The following is an 18,299-nucleotide window of genomic DNA, read 5'->3' on the forward strand; positions in this document are numbered from 1 at the left end:
CTCTACTTCCGGAAAATATATCCCCGAATTCCCGGATTGGATGTATATTTCTTTCGTTTCTTTTCATTTTCTTTTGACTCCTTTTTTTTTTTTTATTGACCCATCGGACTTGACCAAATAAATGTCACGGTCATTTCGCCAAAAAAAGAAACATCCGAATTTCTCGTAGCGGATCGATTGAAATATTGCACCACGGTTAAAGGAACTAAATGAGAACATTGTGAGAGAGACGTATCGGGATTACAAACTTTGACGGTCTCTTCCTTCTCGCTTAACAATGTACCTTTATTATTTGAATTTTAACCATTGAGATCTCTTTCGAGGCGAATAACCTCACGTAATTCGATCTCAACTTTAATTACCTTATAGATATGAAATTTAACATTTATTTGTATATCTTGTATATATATATATATATATATATATATATATATATATATATATATATATATATATATATATATATGTAATGAAAACGCGTTGCTAACATGAAACAGTGAAACATCATTCACCTTCGGACAAGCGAATAACTATACACCCAGGAGGGAAATAGAAGAACTAGTATGAAAGAGGAAATAGACACAGCTGCGATATTTGTACGCGTCAAGTAGTATTTCTTTCTTACTATCCTATCATCCGCTTTTATTTTCCGTTATATTTCGCTCATTTTTCTCAATTGATCAGAGTCAAAGAATACGGGCAAGCATTTTTTGGTAGCTCATTTACCAAGCTCCTGCCTGTACTCATAACTCGTGAGACCCTTTCTTTCTTTTTTATTTTATTTCTTTCTTTTTTTTTCACGACGCGACGGTGCGAAGAGCCTATGGTAGGTAGGGTGAAAGCGGGTGGCGAACTTCCGACGAAAGGAGTGGTACTTTAGGAACCGCTAAAAGTACCGAGAACACGATCACCCCTTTTCTTCTCGATGCCGAATCGTTGAAACAGTATTGTAGATGCTTGTGCGTGAATGCGAAAGTACTTTTCGAATACTTTCCTTGTGAGTTTTAATCACCTAAAAGGGTTTACGCGCGTTGTCCCGTATTTCGTTGTTATTCTCATTGTTTTGTAGTTTATTGTTAGCATATATGTTTCAAGCATGCATATACTCATACATATATTTATGTATGTATATATGTATGAATATATATATATATATATATATATATATATATATGAACACACACACATACATACACGTAAATACATACTTGCACGAATGTACCCACGTAAGTTGATGTAACCATTTTAACATTGTAGAAACTTATTGGTTTATCCCCAAATGAGATCTTTTCTGCTGAAGTCCTATCAGTGAAATACTACCAAGGAATTGCGAAATGTTTGCGTGGATTGGAAGAAGAAGACGAAGAAAAGCAATTTATGAAAGTAGAACAACGTTGAATTTGTTAGTAGATGAATTTTTTTATAAGACATTTTAGACACTTTCATCGTTATTGTCGTTGGTACATCGTCTAAACAAGATTTTTTTTATATTTTGTTTCTTATTAAAGAAAACACTGTGCAACGTGGGTTTGCGATTGAAGAAAAAGAAAAAAAAAGAATCAGAGAAAACTTGGTGTAGAATAAAGAGAGATGAAGAGGAAAAAGACTTTTCAATGTTTCCTTGCATTAACTGCACTCCGCTTCGTCGAAAGTGGTCTATTACGAGCTCTTCTTTTTTTTTCACGTCTTACACCCTCTTTCTGTTTCACCTTGCTACCTCTATCTTCTTTCAGGTTACTCTCGCCGCCACCATCGCCACCACCATCACCACCGTCGGCTAGTTCTCTTTTCTTTTTTTTTTCTTTTTCCTTTTTCTCTCATTCTTTCTTCGTCTTTTCTGTTTCTTTCCTCTGCCGTCTGCGAGACGGCCATTCTGTCTGTTCTCTCGCCCGTCTCTAAAAGTCTTTTCTTGACCAGAGGAGCTCATTTCGATTAAGGATAATAGCAAGAGCGATGAAAGGACCGAGATTCAGGTTGCCTTTGGCTAGCAAAGTGCGGGCTAACTTATACGAGCTTCCTAAGAAGTATCTATCTTGCGATGAAAAGTGATTTTACGATGGATCTATTATTGGTGTATGTCGATACCGAAAAATAAAACGAATTTTTTTATCGGAAACGTAGGGTTAACGAATGAATTGCTTTCAGGATCGTATGACGGCCAATGGAAATTCACCGTTGGACAGTATGCGGACATTGGAACATTATCTAAGCGATATCATGCGAGCCGGTGCTGCGGATACTCCTGAACATCTGAAAGGTGAGTACTAATAAATCTTTTAAGATTCTAATTAGAAAAAAAATGTCCGAACATTGATAATCGTATAAAGTGTGATACATAACACGAGATAGATGCTGAGGGAATCCCATGAGTGGAATTCAAAGAATCTCTCGAATTCTTGCTGTACGGCTAGAATCCATTCGTTTACTGGCTCGTGCACGGTTTGGAATGCATTAAGAATTCGATGAAGCGTTTGCCAGAAACGCGTGCGCGCAACCGTTATTCTACAATTCTCTGCTGAGATGCTCCGAGCGATTTCTCACTTAAGTACGACAGGAGAGGTACTCTGCAGTTTCTTAAAAGGATTCCCACGAGTGGTAGAAACTCGTATTACACGCAAACAATATGCTGGTCGATAGTTCGCAATGTTGGACGAGTTAGGTGTTTCCATAAGCGGATAACGTTACCATGGTACTCCGGTGGCCAATCTTGGTATTCCGAATAAACTAGTTACAATGTCGACGGATTCATGTCGTAGATAGAGAGAAAGAGAGAAAGAGAGAGAAAGAAAAAGAGGTAATCATTAGTGAATTCTAGCGATGCCATTGGAGCAGAGACTAACAACGTCGCCGCTGCTACGGAAGTTCAAAGAAAAGGTTGCTTCCTAGAGATCGACAACTAACTCTGGCAATAGCGTCGACAGGTCGAGCCAGTTAACTATGCGTGTTAGAGCGAACCAGCGAGAGCAAGCCGAAGGAGCACTTAAACTTCCGTCAGTCCTCTCGTCACCCTCCACTCGAGGCGACTCTACTTGCTCCACGTCCGGACACTATGAACGACGATTCTATGCGGCTATACATAGACACTGTGCTCAGGCATAGAAGCAATGAAAGATACAGAAGAGGAGTAGGCGGACGGAGGGTTGTAGGACGATACGCGTCTCGTCGGTGCTTTTCCCTTTTCCCTCTTGCTCTCTCTTTCTCTCTCACTTTCCTTTTTGCGTCTACCCAGTCTGTCTGGGAGTCCAGGCAACCCTCAGACAAGCATTCTCGCGCCTACAGTCAAGGGCAAGGGTGCCATCGCCAAGGCTCTCCTTCGTCGTTCGCCCACAACGAAACCTTATGACGACGATGCCTCTGCAACCACTGACGACGACGAAATCGACGACAACGTCGACTATGAGGAAGAAAAGAAACTCGTACCATAAAATCACAGATTCTCTCCACCTTCCGGGAACTGAAACTTCAAACGAATTTCTTTTACGATCTCGAAAAGAGAGAGAGAGAGAGAGAGAGAGAGAGAGAAAGATAGTCATTTAAGAATAAAGTAGCTTGGAGCAATTATTTAAAAAAAGATCAGGTCAATATCGTTGTATGGCCTTTTAATATTAACATTATCACCGATGAAAATAGTTTTTGATAAATTTCCACCATTCAGTCTTTCTCAGTTGTTCTCATTCGTTCATTAAAAACGAAAACGGTTTTGTCCATTATACCGTACTTTTTAAAACCGTCTTATTATCCAGCAATATCCTCCTCGTTACCCCAGTAACGCAAAGTGCTACTTCTCTGTCCCCGAAACAAGGAGAGAAAGGTGATACCAGCGCAGACCGGCGCCTATATTGTATCACGTAATTATTATCTTCCAAGAGACTGAAAATGTCCGTGCCAAGACGGTTCTTTTCTACTTAATGCAAGCCGACGCGTTCACGGTTCTTCCTTCTGTCCGCAATTAAAATCTGATGGTCGATCGGGACAACAACGCCTCAGAGAATAACAATCCGTTGGATGAGTACGTTGTCTTCGTCGTCGTTGTCCTTCTGCTGCTAAAAGTCAAAAACTGAATATCTTTCCAAGTGCAGACACGAATTCAAGACGAAGAAGAATGAGAGAAAGAGAGAGAGAAAGAAAAAGAGAAAGAGAGAGAGAGAGAGAGAGAGAGAGAGAAAGAGAGAAAGAGAGAGGTAGAAAGACAGAAAGAGAGAAAGAGAGAAAGAGAGAAAGAGAGAAGTAGAAAGACAGAAAGAGAATTCTTCGAGAGCCTGCAAATAGGTTGAATGATTTTCTCGCGAGAGATAGACGGACAGACTGCCGAGTTAACGGACTATTATTTTTTCCGGATCTAAAGCAGTTGGATCCGTGCCATACTTGTAATATCTTTCTACCTTCTATCCACAATTAAAATCTACCGAAGCCACCGTGAAAGTAATGGGGTTTCGATGTCTTCGTTAATTCATTCCTTGCTCTCTCACGGATCCCTTTAAAACAGCCAGACGTCCTCGTCGACTGACAACGCACCGTTGAAAATTATTCTTCGTGTAAAGCGAATCTTTTTATAGGTGTCTAACAATAGAGAGATATAATTTTGTGAATTCGATAAAAAAGAAAAAAAGAAAAAGAGGATAAGAAAAAAAAAATAGGTAGAACTTTTAGAAAAATATTTTCTTTCATGCGAGAAACATATGTTATAATGTAAGCTTTAAGAACAGGATTGTTGATATTTTTTCAGTAAGTAAATTTCGTTATAAATTTCGTCAAATCTGGATGAGCATTTAAGCATCTGCTTTTAATGTTTAAAAATCAGAATATTTAGCAAAGAGTCTAGCAAAAGTGTGTATAACTCAGATCGGGTACGATGGTCTTTATTCTAGAACAAAAAGCTCTCTAGAAGCATTGTAAGGCTCCGTTGAGTGGGCGTACTTTCTACGGCGCCATCTTGGGAAGTGTCAGCGCGACACTTTAAACTGCAATAGTAGGTCAAGTCTTAGAAAATCCCACTGTAACCTCGGCTAGTCTGTTCTTTTAAACTCCTCTCTCTCTCTCTCTCTCTCTCTCTCTCTCTCTCTCTCTCTTTCTCTCTTTTCACTCATGTTCTTTGCGATGGATATAAACTCTTGTTCCAAAAACTTTGTAATAGAACTTTTGAGAATCGACGTTAGATTTGAATATCGAGTTCCCGATTTGTGTTCACGAGACGAATTCACTTGAATTTTCATTGTTTTTGCCGTTCTTCGTGATCCAGGTTAATTGCCCGTAGAGAGTATCGATCGTTCGAGTTCTCTCCTTCTCTCTCTCGCTTATGTAGAATTATTCGAATCACAGTCACCTATATCCACGTTTTACCTACCATCGCTTATAAATAGCTTCGCATTCCCGAAGGTATGTGAACTATATATTAGGTGATTTACGTCATCGTCAGGTTCTCATAAATCTTTTTCACACGCAAGGACTACGAATAAGACTCGTGGACAGTAGGCACACGCGAAAACTCATTTCGGTGACCAATATCGGTCAGCTTACGATCACGAAAAGCACCAAGTTTCCAAATACCTGTTTTTAGATCCATTGAGATCATTCGAGGTTGCAATTAAGTACGCTAAAACCGACGACATTAGAAAATGGAAAAGCTGCCAAGTAGCTTAGCGACTCTACGTCGTTTCATAAAGATGAAAACACAAATCTAATTGACTTTTTAGAAATCATTTCGCTTATTTGCAGAATAGCTCGATTTTTTCAACGAACAAAATTTTCTAATGATAATGACAAAGAACATATATTTTAATAATTGGAAAATTTTCTTATTTTTCTTTTTTTTCTTTTTTTCTTTTCTTATTTTCATATTCTCTTTCCTTTTGGCTACAACTTCTTTTACAAATTATAACAAACAATTTCATTAGATGTCAGTATATAAAAGTTCGCTAAATAGTTCTTTACATTTAACGTCCTTGAACATTTTATGATATGTCGTCTGACCTATATTATGACAGCGATTTTCATGTAATCAGTTACGCGGTTGGAGCTGGCTAAGGTGAGAAGGACGGGATGGTTTTAACATTACTTTCAAGACATCTAAGGTTTCATCCGATTGCACATTACGTTGGTCTACCTTTTCTGAATACCTTTTTTCCTCTTTACCTATTAAAAAAAATCTCTCGCTTACAGACATTTTATCTTAGAGTAGTACTTAAAACTGAACGAAGCAAATTTGAACGTTTTATCGGATCGAATTATAAATCCACCCTCTTCGTTTGAATGTTTAAAGATCTTCCTGAAAATTTAAGCAAGAGGGTGTCTCGAAAATCAAAAAAGGTCTTTCCTCGCTGGTGCAACATTCTCTGACCCTGTTAGATCCCTTTTCCACGAAGGGTTGATTATGGTTCCGACTTCCAATGGTCGATGGAAATCACGGATTGGGGTCGCCGGTTTCATCGATGAGTGTCGTGCCGGTTACGAGATGGCGCCATCCCGATACGATATTGCCTAAGATTATACGAGGAATCGTGAATACAGACATTATCGATCGTAGTCGATACGGGGGAACCTTACTCGATAAAGAAAAGTAGGAAAAAGAAGTAAAGAAGGAAGAAAGAAGAGAGCGGAGCCAGCGGAGACTTGTGGAAGAGGTGGTAGGGTGGTAAGGTGGTAGGGTGGTAAGTTGGTAGGGTGGTTTGACTCTTTTGAAACACGGGGAAAGGTAACCCTTTCGAGGTAGCTTATTAGATAACCCTTTCTAGACTGCTACGACGACCCTTTGGATCCTTGTTATCTCGCACTTCTTTTCTCGGACGTCCTTCGATATAACCGAAATAGAAAGCCTCTAGGGCTCCTTTTGTCTAACGTGAGCTAGTGCTCGTAAAACAGAGTTATCGGACTTATTTCCAAAGACACGTCACCATTCCGGAAGAATGGACTCTTGGAATTCGATAAATATAATCGATTTTTGGGGGCGCGAGTTTGGCTTGTTCTTGTCAAGAATACTTCTGATTTTCTCATTGCTAGACTGCTATCCGATGTATATACCACTTTGCGACTCGAACCGAATCGAATTCTCTCTTTCTCTCTCTCTCTCTCTTTCTCTCTCTCTCCTCTCTCTTTCTCCTTTTTATGATCGATATCCTCTTTTTTCTTCTACTAACACGTTACCGCCAGGGATAAGACATTTATACGTTCAATCTTCATTATTTTCATACGCTTTCAGTTTATGCGTTTGGAAAGAAGAGAATGGATGATTACATTTAAAAATTTTCGTTAACTTGCATGATATGGATAAAGTATTCGTTATTGATTTAATGGACTCGTTATCTCGTTAGATGTATAACATTGTTGCCACGTGCTTTTATCAGTCGATACCCTAGTTCTCTCTTTTTCTCTCTCTTTCTCTCTCTATTTCTGATGTTTTCCCTCTATTTCTGATGTTTTCTTATCAACGCTTTACGCCGAGTATCCGAGTGTGTCTATTTGGAAAAGAAACTTCTTCCGTTTGGCTACGTTCAAACGTATTCTCATTTTGTACACGTTCGTATAATCACAAGCTTGTCTCGTATATTATTCCTTAATGCAAGCACCCTTGAGATTTTCGAGTCACCAAGCGAATAGACAGACACCTGTTATCTATCCGTTTTTACCAAGATTCTTGTCGTTCCTTCCTATCACGTCGGGAACAACATCGCAATAAAGTGTCTCGAGCCCTTCGGCTACACTGACTAGAACATTGGATTTCGGGAAACGTATCTGGATTCTATTCCGACGGGAGTAACAACGAAGTTCCTTTTCCAGTCAAATTCATAGTTTCCCGCCGTGCCCTGAGGCTAGTCACGTCTCCATCTATCGGCGTGGCACATCGCCATATTACATCGCCATGTTATCACCGATCTCTGCTTCACCTGTATATGAAACAAACAGTGCTGCCATCCAGGGGCTACCTGTGTAAGATCGAACGCTTGGCTAATGCGCAGGTGCCGTCGATCGGTGATATTTCTTAGTCGAATTATGCGTTTCGACGCAACGCCCTTCACTGCTTAATATGAATTGGCAAGATTTTTGACCCTCGTTTTCATAGCACAACGTCTTTAAAAATTCGTTTCGCAAGATGAATTATTTTATTCGAAAATTATTTGCAAACTTCGGCTAACCAATTGAAATGATTATATTTCTCGTAACAACCTTGAGCCGGCTGTAAGTAGAATTCTTTTTCCATGAGCTTGCAACATTAGCAAGGTACTTGCAACGAACTTGTTTTTTCGAGGTCGAGTACAAAAAGGGAATAAATAATGTTAAAGATGTCACAGTTACTTTTTCCACACGACACACTACTCTCTACTGTTTTCTTGACCATAGTCAAATTATAAATAAACATTTGTCAGCATCCGGGGATACCTTTTGTGTCCATGTCCCGTGCCATTAGCGACCGTATATTTAAGCCGCTATGCAAGCTGTCGCGCAAAACAAAGCTCCGCAAATATCCTGAGGGACAAAGGCTTGCACTAAAGAGTAAAAAGGGTAGAAAAAGGGTGGTGGTAGGGGAGAGGAAAGAAGAGACCAGAAGAGAAAGAGTCGGTGGAAAGCGATGGCCAGACAAACGGACGCCAGCCCAGCATTACTGCCAAAACATTAAAGAATCCTTTTCTTCTGACCTTGTGCTTGGAAACTTTTCAAGGTCACGTCATTTATCGCAATTAATGTGGCACCTATGTTACCATCCGAGAAAGTTTTTGATATACTCAGTAAAATAACTTTGACTAAAGCGTCTATTAATGCTGTTATTCTATATTCCATCGTTGAATCATTTGAGAACAAATATTTTACACAATTTTATGTCTCTCTCTCTCTCTCTCTCTCTCTTTCTCTTTTATCATAAAATATTAAATTTCTTGAAATTCGGATTATAGCCTGAACGTTCAACGGATCTAAATGCGAATCCGTCAACCTCTTTTATTCGGTTCTCGAATCATTTACGATCTTGGGTCAAACTCCCGGGGCGAAAGTCACCGATCTAGCCCCCTCTCCTTCCCCACTTGCCCCCTCTGAAGTGAAGAGTTTCTCGAACCGTATCTTCGAGCAACCGCAAAATTTCTTTTCGTGGTCCCGCAAGAAAACCGCAAAAAAGTGATCTCTCTTTCTCTCTCTCTCTCTCTCCCTCGCTCCCTCCCTCTGTATCTATCTTTCTTCCTTTTTAGGTGGTATTCGTAAATCAGTGAAACACAAATAGTTATGCAGTTTATTTCATTGCGATGAGCATTTCCTTCGATGCTCCAAGTCTATGCCTTGCGGTTTGACATTTCTAAATGTTTCAAACCGTCTTTGGTCTGACACTCCTCTAAATCCTTATTCTATCTACCAAGATGGACTTTTATTTCTTCTGATGCATATTGTTTGCCTTTTGTTACGGATTACAAAGTCCAGGGAAAAGAACAGTACGAGTAAGTATCGCATATGTAGTTGCAAAGTATCCTTAGAGCCTTGAAAGGATAATACCAGACTCCGTTGTTGTTAAGGTATTGCATTTCCCGGTTCAGAGTTCATCTTTGCCGTGGAACGTTCGAGACCTATTAATATCGTGTAACCGCTAAAATTCTCGCGTCGACTACTTCTTGCTGGGGTATTATATTCGAACGGGTAATCCTTCTAACGTTTCCGTCGGGTAATAGCTTTCGTGAGAACTGTCTGTAATCGATTGCTTTGGCGAATCGATCGAAAAGAGAAAGAGAAACGACGGGAATTTCTATTCTTTGTAAAATCGATAGAAACCAAAATGGAAGGAAAGAAGGAAAGAAGGAAAAAAGAAAAATAAGAGAGGGAGAGAGAGAGAGAGAGAGACTAAGAAAAAGCGTTTTAGACGATATTTTCAAAATATCATTGAAGTCCTAGGGAATTTCTTTTTTCTCTTTTTTTGTTTTTTTCTTCTTGTCAGGGATACGGTGACTCTTGAAGAGGTCGACAAGATCTCAACGATGGATAGAGAGAAAGAGAGAGAGAGAGAGAGAGAGAGAGAGAGAGACTTTCGATTGACAAGCACGGAAGCTGCGAACGCTCTGTTGATTAATTGGCACTTAATCGTTCGATTATCGTAGATGCGGGACAGACGTTCTGCCGCGAGCCTCGCTGCAGTCAATTCATTAGGGAAATTAATAAGCAGTCGCTTCGTTCTCGTCGTTGTCGTCATCATCGTCGTCGTCGTCGTCGTCATCGTTGTAGACGTAGACATAGTCATAGTCGACGTTGGTATATGGCGCATTTGCAATTAGCTTCTTTCCCCAGGCGGTCTCCAGGCCGGAGCCCATTAACGAATGCCCCCTCGAACCGAGAATCGATCTCTTCTACTTGCATACCCGTAGCCAATCGGGATAGGACAGGACGAGGTGGAAGAATTCGGTGGTACGAGGCGCGATTAAGATGGATGGATTTAGTTCGAGTCGCTCAGTTTAATTAGAGATTCCCGCGATTTCTGACCTTTCTCGAGAATGTCCTTGTCTGGTAAAATTTTCCATTTCTCTCTCTCTCTCTCTCTCTTTCTCTCTCTCTTTCTCTCTCTATCTCTATCTTTATCTCTCTCTTTTTCTTTATTTCTCTCTCTCTATCTATCTCTCTATCTCTTTCGTTATAATACCATCCTCGAATTGGCAGCAGGTGCAGATAAAAGCGAATGATCGTTGAATGCACGGAATCATTTTAAATTCTTTCTTTTTCCACCATTATCAAGAATAGAAGTTATCTCGTCCTCAATAATTTTTCAACGTTCTTTGAATCAAGTAGACAGAAAAGTTGCAAAGTCTGGTTAGAAAAGTCCGTAAAAGGATTCGAAAGGTCGTACATATACTTAGCGATGAGTGTGACGTGCTTCGATTTTTTCCTTTTGAACTTTGTATTTTTTTTAACGTCGTTTCTTTTCAATCGAACGTAAAACATGATTGGTAAAAGAATACATTGACTTTTTGTGTCTCGCGTTCGTTTCGTTGGCGTACACTCGTTACTAAAATTTGTCTCCTAATTATCTTTTTCTTTCGTCCTTGGAAAATCATCCCTCCTGCTCTCCCTCGCCCTCTTCAGTTTTCCTTCTCGCACGTGATCGATTCGTGAACCTTTTCACTCAAGCCAGACGGAAAGCAGCCGATCGAAGCGTAAACGGAAATGAAAGAGCCGGTCTTCCTCGTTCGATCGTAGGGCCAATTAAGCGTTTCTTTATCGCGAATCTTTTCGTCCTTCACTCACCTCGCTCTATCCCTCGTCTCACCTTTCAGCTTTCACGCCCGACAAGCCCACTCCAACCTAGCCGGTTCGCAACACCACCATCACCACTACCACCACCACTACCTTCGTCACCATCACCTTCACCACCATCACTACCGTCACTACTTCTACCGCTACCGCCATCTTTTTCTCCCTTTCGTCCTTCTCTTTACGAACGTGAGCAAGTGTTGTTGTTTTTTTTCTCTTCCATTCTTTTCACTGTACCGTGCCACCTGAATTTATCTCCAACGCCTTTAATTGTATTTTCTTCTTTCCTTCTCGACGATCCATCTTTTCGTTTCTTTTTTATTTTTTTTCGTCCATCGTAACCTCTCTTTTTCTCTCTCTCCCTCTCTCTCTCTCTCTTTCTCCCTCTCTCTCTTTCTCTCTCTCTCTCTCTCTCTCTCTCTCTCTCTCTCTCTCTCTCTCTCTCTCTCTCTCTCTCTCTCTCAACAACAACTTCGTGACCGTTCATCCCCCTTTTCAACTCCCACTTGCTATTTCTTACGATCCTCCGAAACTTTTATTACGTTTATATCGGATTATGCTCTTACCGTTGCTTTGCTTTACCTTCTTATTACGATAAGGATCGGAATTCTTTATCACGCGATCTTTATCACCATAGCCACCATCATCAAATAATTTCAGGTTATGAAATAATGCGGTAGAAATTTGTGGTTTCTCCATCTTCCCGAGAATACACCGAGAAAAATGGTATATGTAAGTTGGTTAATTTGCATCTCGAATATTGACAATGAATTAGCAATTTTTTAAGAACTTTCGTATAGCTTACGAGGAGAATTCTTTTTTAACAATTTCCATTTAAAATGTGATCAAATCATTATCTTTTTGATATAAGCTATTCGGAAACTTTTTACAGCAATATAAACAAACTAGATATATTGTAATCGTATAAGAGCATCTTTTTCTGTTGTTTCTCTCTCTCTCTCTCTCTCTCTCTCTCTCTCTCTCTCTCTCTCTCTCTCTCTCTCTCTCTCTAGAGTAAAAAATTGTCTAAATCTTTAAATCTCCAATCTGTGATCGTAAATACACCTCTTGGAGGTTGATTTTGTTTAGAGGGGAATTTCGAAGGGAGACACACAATTTTTCCCCTTCAGGAACGACAGAATGGTTTTGATATTGATGAGAATATTAATGATTGACGAAAAAGTGTGGACGATGAGATGTTAAGGGAAAGAAAAGAAAAGAAAAGAAGAAAAACAACAAGAAAACAAAATATAAAGGAGAATGACCTCGAAGATAAAATCGTAGATGATATCAGACGGTAAGATGGGAAAGTAGTCTGTAAAGAGTAGTCTGCAGAGAGGAGACTTCTCCTCGACTCATAAACGATGCAAGACATCTTACGTTTTCTCGACGAGCAGGAGTACTCCTACGGCTGAAGAAGAAGAAAGAAAATAGAAAATATAAGAGGTGGAAGAAAGTTGGCAGGAGAGATAAGAAGACGATTCATTCGAACGAGGTCAGCTCGATGAAAGTATGAGAACGAGAGAGATAGGAAGAAACGATCGAGACTACGCCGTAGGGTGATTCGGTTGGACCGGAGGGCTCATCAATCACCACCCGTGCAACCTCCCCCACTACTTTACTATCTCTATCTCTTTCTTTCTTTCTCTCTCTCTCTCTCTCTCTCTCTCTCTCTCTCTCTCTCTCTCTAACTTCGCGTCCTTCCTTTCATAGACCAGATCCATCAACAACGTCATTTGCGCGTGCCTAGGGGTGGATCCAACATCGCAACTCGAGTGCATTGACCCTCTTTGCTTCGATTCCTGCTTTTCATCTCTCTTTTTCTCTATCCTTCTCTAGCTATCTCTCTCTATCTCTCTCTCTCTCTCTCTCTCTCTCTCTCTCTCTCTCTCTGTGTGTATATATATATATATATATATATATCTTTTTCTCTCGTTCTCCATCCTTAAAGTAGTGCTACTACTTTAAGGCCGTTTATCGGCGCCACGGCCATATCGACCATAGGAATGGCCACCCTCCGGAGCAGAACGAAAGTTTGTGTGTCTCCAGAGAAATTAGCGTCGAGCTCGACCATACAAGTTCGTATTGTTACTTCCACAAACCTTGCTACTATTGCTGTTCCTGCTGCTACTGCAACTGCTGTTATTGCTGATGCTCCTGTTGCTACTGCAACTGCTGTTACTGTTGCTGTTGCTGTTGATATTGTTCTTGATGTTGCAACTTCTATTTGTTATTGCTACTTATGCTTCTTTACTTACCTTTTGCTAATGCGTTATGTAAAAGGAAATGATTTCTTTGAAGGAAGAAATGACTATTCCATTTTTTACTTTACTATTTCATGTTTTACCACGTTTCTTTATCGAAAAAAAATTAATGTATGCATGTATAATATGTGGATATTTTATATGCTTCACGTTCGACGAATCAATTTAGTATAAGTTCGAACGATAAAGTTCATTTAGAAATTTAAACGGAGTATAAATGAAAAACGAAAAAAAAAGAAAAAATGATTATATTCTGTCTACGACTTGTTATACGAAAATTTGTTACATAACGAACGATCTATCGGCCAGCCTTCGTAAAGTTAGATAGATACGACTAAGGAAACCTTGCAAATAATGGTCAAATGGTTGTTACATAAATTCAAGGATAAAATACGGTTATTGGATATTATGCGTATTATTCTATGAAAATATTGATTGGACAGGTGGAATCATTTAGTGGAAGGCATTCGAAAGTTGTTTATTGAGCGAATCTTTAATAAAGATAATAAAGATTAGAAAATGACTATAATAATTTTACATTTAATAATATGTTGATCTGTTTCAGTGCCAAACGAGATACACAAATATCTACGTTATACAAGCTCATTTAATTTTTTTTCTTTTATTTCAGGTACGTACATGAGCCGTCGACGTCGCTTAAATCAACGAGAAAAATCTCAGATCATCGGTGAGTCATTAACGTGAGCATAAACAATCATAGTAATTTTGTGATAACTCATTTAACATTCGCATCTTAAAGCACTTACATTCCTGTTTTTCTCAAATACGTACACATTTTCGATGATTAGATGTCTCTAATCTAACATCGACAACTAATATTTTTATGAGGAAAAGGGAAAAAGAAAAAAAGAATGAAAAAGAAAAAAAGAAAAAAGAAAAATGAAGAAATGAAAAGAAAAATCATAAAAAGAGAGGTCGTATAATTAATTTTAATAAGAAGTCGAAAGCCAACGTATTTTTTATTTTTATTCATTTGTTTAACAACGGATAAAACTGCATTGTCGCACTGCGAAAATCTCATTAACCTTTTAATGATTTGTAAGGCTCGTAAAGTACAACAATACCAACGTAAAAAAGGTACGAGCATTGAAATGCAACGATAATAATATATTAGATACGTATATGAAAAAAAATTGTGTGTGTGTGTGTGTGTATGTGTATGTGCGCGCGCGCGCTCGTATGTGTATGTATATACATATCTGTAGTTATATGAAATACCTAATGTATTAATATGTTACTGCATAGAAACAAAAACACGTATATTCAGAATGTTCAACGATTGTATTTGTCCACATAATTCAGTCATATCAGTTTTTGGGGGTGTTTCGCTTTATCTCCCAATGATGGTATTTTTTATCCGAGCACGGCGTCTGCTTTTCTCAACAAATACACTTTAACGACTTTGATACGTCCCTTTTTACTATCGATTAGGATATACGAATAACTAAAAGGAAGTAGATATTTTCCAAATGGATTAACTAGAATATCGTTAATCCGCCTTGAAACTTAACAAAAGCGATCGGATTCGAGATAAAAGGTGAATTCGTATTGTGATCAAGAAATATAAAACATTAACGATATGATAGTTTACCATTTTATTTTACTTATTCGGAATTCAATTAATAATTAGTATTATTATTATATCATAAATGGCGTTCAACAATATAGTTTTATTTTTTATTTTATTGGAATGGAATTCATTTTACATTATCGTTAAATGAAAAAATATTTTTAACAAGGCCAATTTTGATTCTATTATTTTGAGAATATTTGAATGTTTCGAATATTTTGAAAATCTGATATTTAGATACGAGAGAGAGAAAGAAAGAGAGAGAGAGAGAGAAAGAGAGAGAGAGAAAGAGGAATCAAGTATGATCTGATGATAACGTTTAATTAAAAGATAATCGTTGATTTAGAAATCTTCCTGTCTTGTCCATCAACAGTCCAATTCAACGAGTAAAGTTGGCGGTAGACCTCTCGTAATACGTGGATTTCCTTAAGTTGGTGCAACTACTGTAATCTAGCGGTGGCAGAACAATTAACAATAGCACATTCATGAATCTCATAATGCCTGATGGTCAGGCATGGTTTATCGTTTTCTCTGAGACATTAGACCTCAAGATTCATGTAAAACCTTCCGGTATAGTACCGCCTTATGCGTGTCGCTTACATACATTCATTATCAGAACGCTTGGACTCGTTCATTGCAAGATAAGAATTTGTGATATACCGAGGTATATTAAACTTTTATTCGAATCTTTTGTGAATTTTTTTAAACGAGATTTCTATTTTCTATTTTCTCTTTTTCTTTTTTTTTTAAATTTTCTTAAATATGGACATTTTGTGAAATAATTTTCTTACAACAATCGAATTTGTATATTAAATTATCGTTAATTCATAAGTGTTTCGATTTATTGATAGATAAATGTTTGAGCACATTTCTTGTCATTTTCAATTGTTTATTGTTTTCCTTTTTCTTTTCTTTTTCTTTTTTTTACAGCTAATATGATACTTCACATTTTAGACCATTTTTATGCATTCGGTGTAGGTCGCTATCGGTCAAGGAAAATGTACTTTACGTTTTGCAGTCTAGTCGACAAAAACAGAAATCGGTAAGTTAAACGACGTCTATACATAGAAACTTTTGAAATTTGAATATTACCTTGTGCTTTGTGAACGCAAGCGTTAAATTTTATATCCTTGCGAGCGACGTATTTGTGAGACGATAAACGCATGAAGAGCATGTAACATGTTTTATCTCTCTCTCTCTCTCTCTCTTTCTCTGTCTCTCTTTCTCTCTCTGTCTCTCTCTCTCTCTCTCTCTCTCTCTCTCTCTCTTTCTCTATCTCTATCTCTCTCTCTCTTTCTCCTATATTTCTAGAGCATATGAAAATTTATCAAGACAAACATCATGCGCATAACATCGCATTTTCGTGCTTTGCTTCGTTTCATTTTTCTGGATTCTGGACAATTGAACAACGTTCACAGTTTCTAACTAACGTTCAGTTTATTGAGAACTTAAAAACTTAATCCCAATATAGTGCTTTTATTCTGTGAGAGAACAAACGGTTACGATGAAAATCGAAATGGCTTGCTGAGCGCATAATACGCCAGAAAGTAGACATAAATACGAGGTTAAATCACAGTCAGTCTGAAAACCCTCCTCCAATCGACTGACGAGGAAGACGGATATAGGTAGAAAGAGAGAGAGAGAGAGTGAGAGGGTGTGGTGAGAAGGGTGGGGGAAGAAGGAGAGAAACGGAACGAGGCGAACACCCCACGATGCATCATCGTATATCGCTACAGCTGTTTTGGCAGTCAGCTGGTCTCTGCCTCACGCACGCACACACGCATTATTCACAGGCGCAGTCAGGTCAATGCGTAAACTCTTACGCGCTTGTACATAATCAATTTCTCTCTCTCTCTCTCTCTCTCTCTCTCTCTCTCTCTCTCTCTCTCTTTTTCTATCTATCTATCTATCTATCTATTTATCTATTTCCTGTGTAATCTGTTCGAAACTTTTAGAATAAAGCTATACATTTCTCTGTTAGAAAAATTTGAATTTTAAAACTAAAACCTTTTGTCTCCGTCGTACGTTCGTATTTTATCTGCATTATTTTCGTTTTGTTTTTTATCTTTTATTTATCTTCATTTTTTATTTTTTATTTTTTTTTTTTATTAATTCATAAAGCACAAAATTTTTTGTTCTTTTTCATTCATATTATTACATGTTACTGCATATTTTAGATTAAAATTTTAGAATAAAATTGGCCTCGTTTTTCTCTTCTCATAGATATGTCGTGTGCGCATATAACAGCGGCAACGTAGTAGATATGCAACGACAAGGCTGAACGTAATAACACGGACGAAGGATGAGCGCACGCCAGGCTCTAAATTTAGAGTTGCCTCGCTCCTTACTTCCGCTTATTTTAGTTAAAGAGGGACAGGGATGCTCGTGTCTCTTCGAAGATCCCTATACGCAAGCCACTCTACTTGCGATTTCATTCTTCGGTGGTTTTGATCTTACATATGTGTGTGTATATATATATATACACACACACACATACACGTACATATCTTATATATATTCTTTTCTTTTATAATTATATATATATATATATATATATATATATATATATATGTATAATTATAATAAAAATATATATATATATTTCTGTTTAATTTTTTAATTCCTTTTCATAAGCTTCGACATCGTCATATTCTTTTCTATTCTTTCTTCTTGAAATGATAAAATTTAATTCGAAGTGTACCGGCCATGTGCGTTTTTCAAATTGAAAGATACACACAGATACATATACGTATATAAATACTTACGTATTGAGATTGAGGCAGGAATAGAATGGCGAACGAGGACGTATGAGCGAGAGACTAATTTCTTCGACAAAGATTGATAAAAGGAATAAGTTCATCTCGCGCTCCCGAGCGACATTATTTAGAATACTCATTACCGTTGTTGCATGATGTTAAAAAGACAGAATACGAGAGAGAGAGAGAGAGAGAGAGAGAGAGAGAGAAAGAGAGAGAGAGAATTACGAAACGACCGAAATATAAATATTGTTGTACATTATGCGGACCGCAACGTTGCTCAGTGTGTTTATTTTGGAGAAAGCGTAACGTGACCGTTTTTGGGGCAATTACGATATGTATAAACGTGGGAGAAAAATCGATTTTTCGAATTGATATGTAACTTCACTTTTCGAAAATTTCAATGATCTTGAATTCTTTATATTGGAACAGAAAAATAATTCATAATTTTTATAATCCAATTTTGACTAAAACGTA

The 18,299-nt window shown here is 38.1% G+C and overlaps 1 protein-coding gene and 1 long non-coding RNA gene across 3 annotated transcripts in view; one reads left to right on the forward strand and one right to left on the reverse strand.

Annotated features, from left to right (window-relative positions):
* The window catches only part of LOC124424246 (cytoplasmic polyadenylation element-binding protein 2), a 126,733-nt gene that overhangs the window by 13,809 nt on the left and 94,625 nt on the right, over positions 1 to 18,299 (forward strand). The window contains exons 2-3 of one of the 2 annotated variants that reach the window (XM_046963026.1): positions 2,146 to 2,257; positions 14,107 to 14,163. In XM_046963026.1, coding sequence (XP_046818982.1) covers positions 2,146 to 2,257; positions 14,107 to 14,163 — 169 coding nt within the window. The remainder of the gene's footprint in view (positions 1 to 2,145; positions 2,258 to 14,106; positions 14,164 to 18,299) is intronic. The other variant, XM_046963028.1, reaches the window with a different exon arrangement.
* On the reverse strand, positions 14,759 to 17,558 carry LOC124424250. The gene is made up of 2 exons (XR_006942275.1): positions 16,159 to 17,558; positions 14,759 to 16,085 (listed from the first exon to the last, which is right to left on the reverse strand). It is a non-coding gene; the product is annotated as an uncharacterized LOC124424250 (long non-coding RNA).

Source organism: Vespa crabro, chromosome 5 (genome assembly GCF_910589235.1).
Source record: "Vespa crabro chromosome 5, iyVesCrab1.2, whole genome shotgun sequence".
NCBI classification, from domain to species: Eukaryota; Metazoa; Arthropoda; class Insecta; order Hymenoptera; family Vespidae; genus Vespa; species Vespa crabro.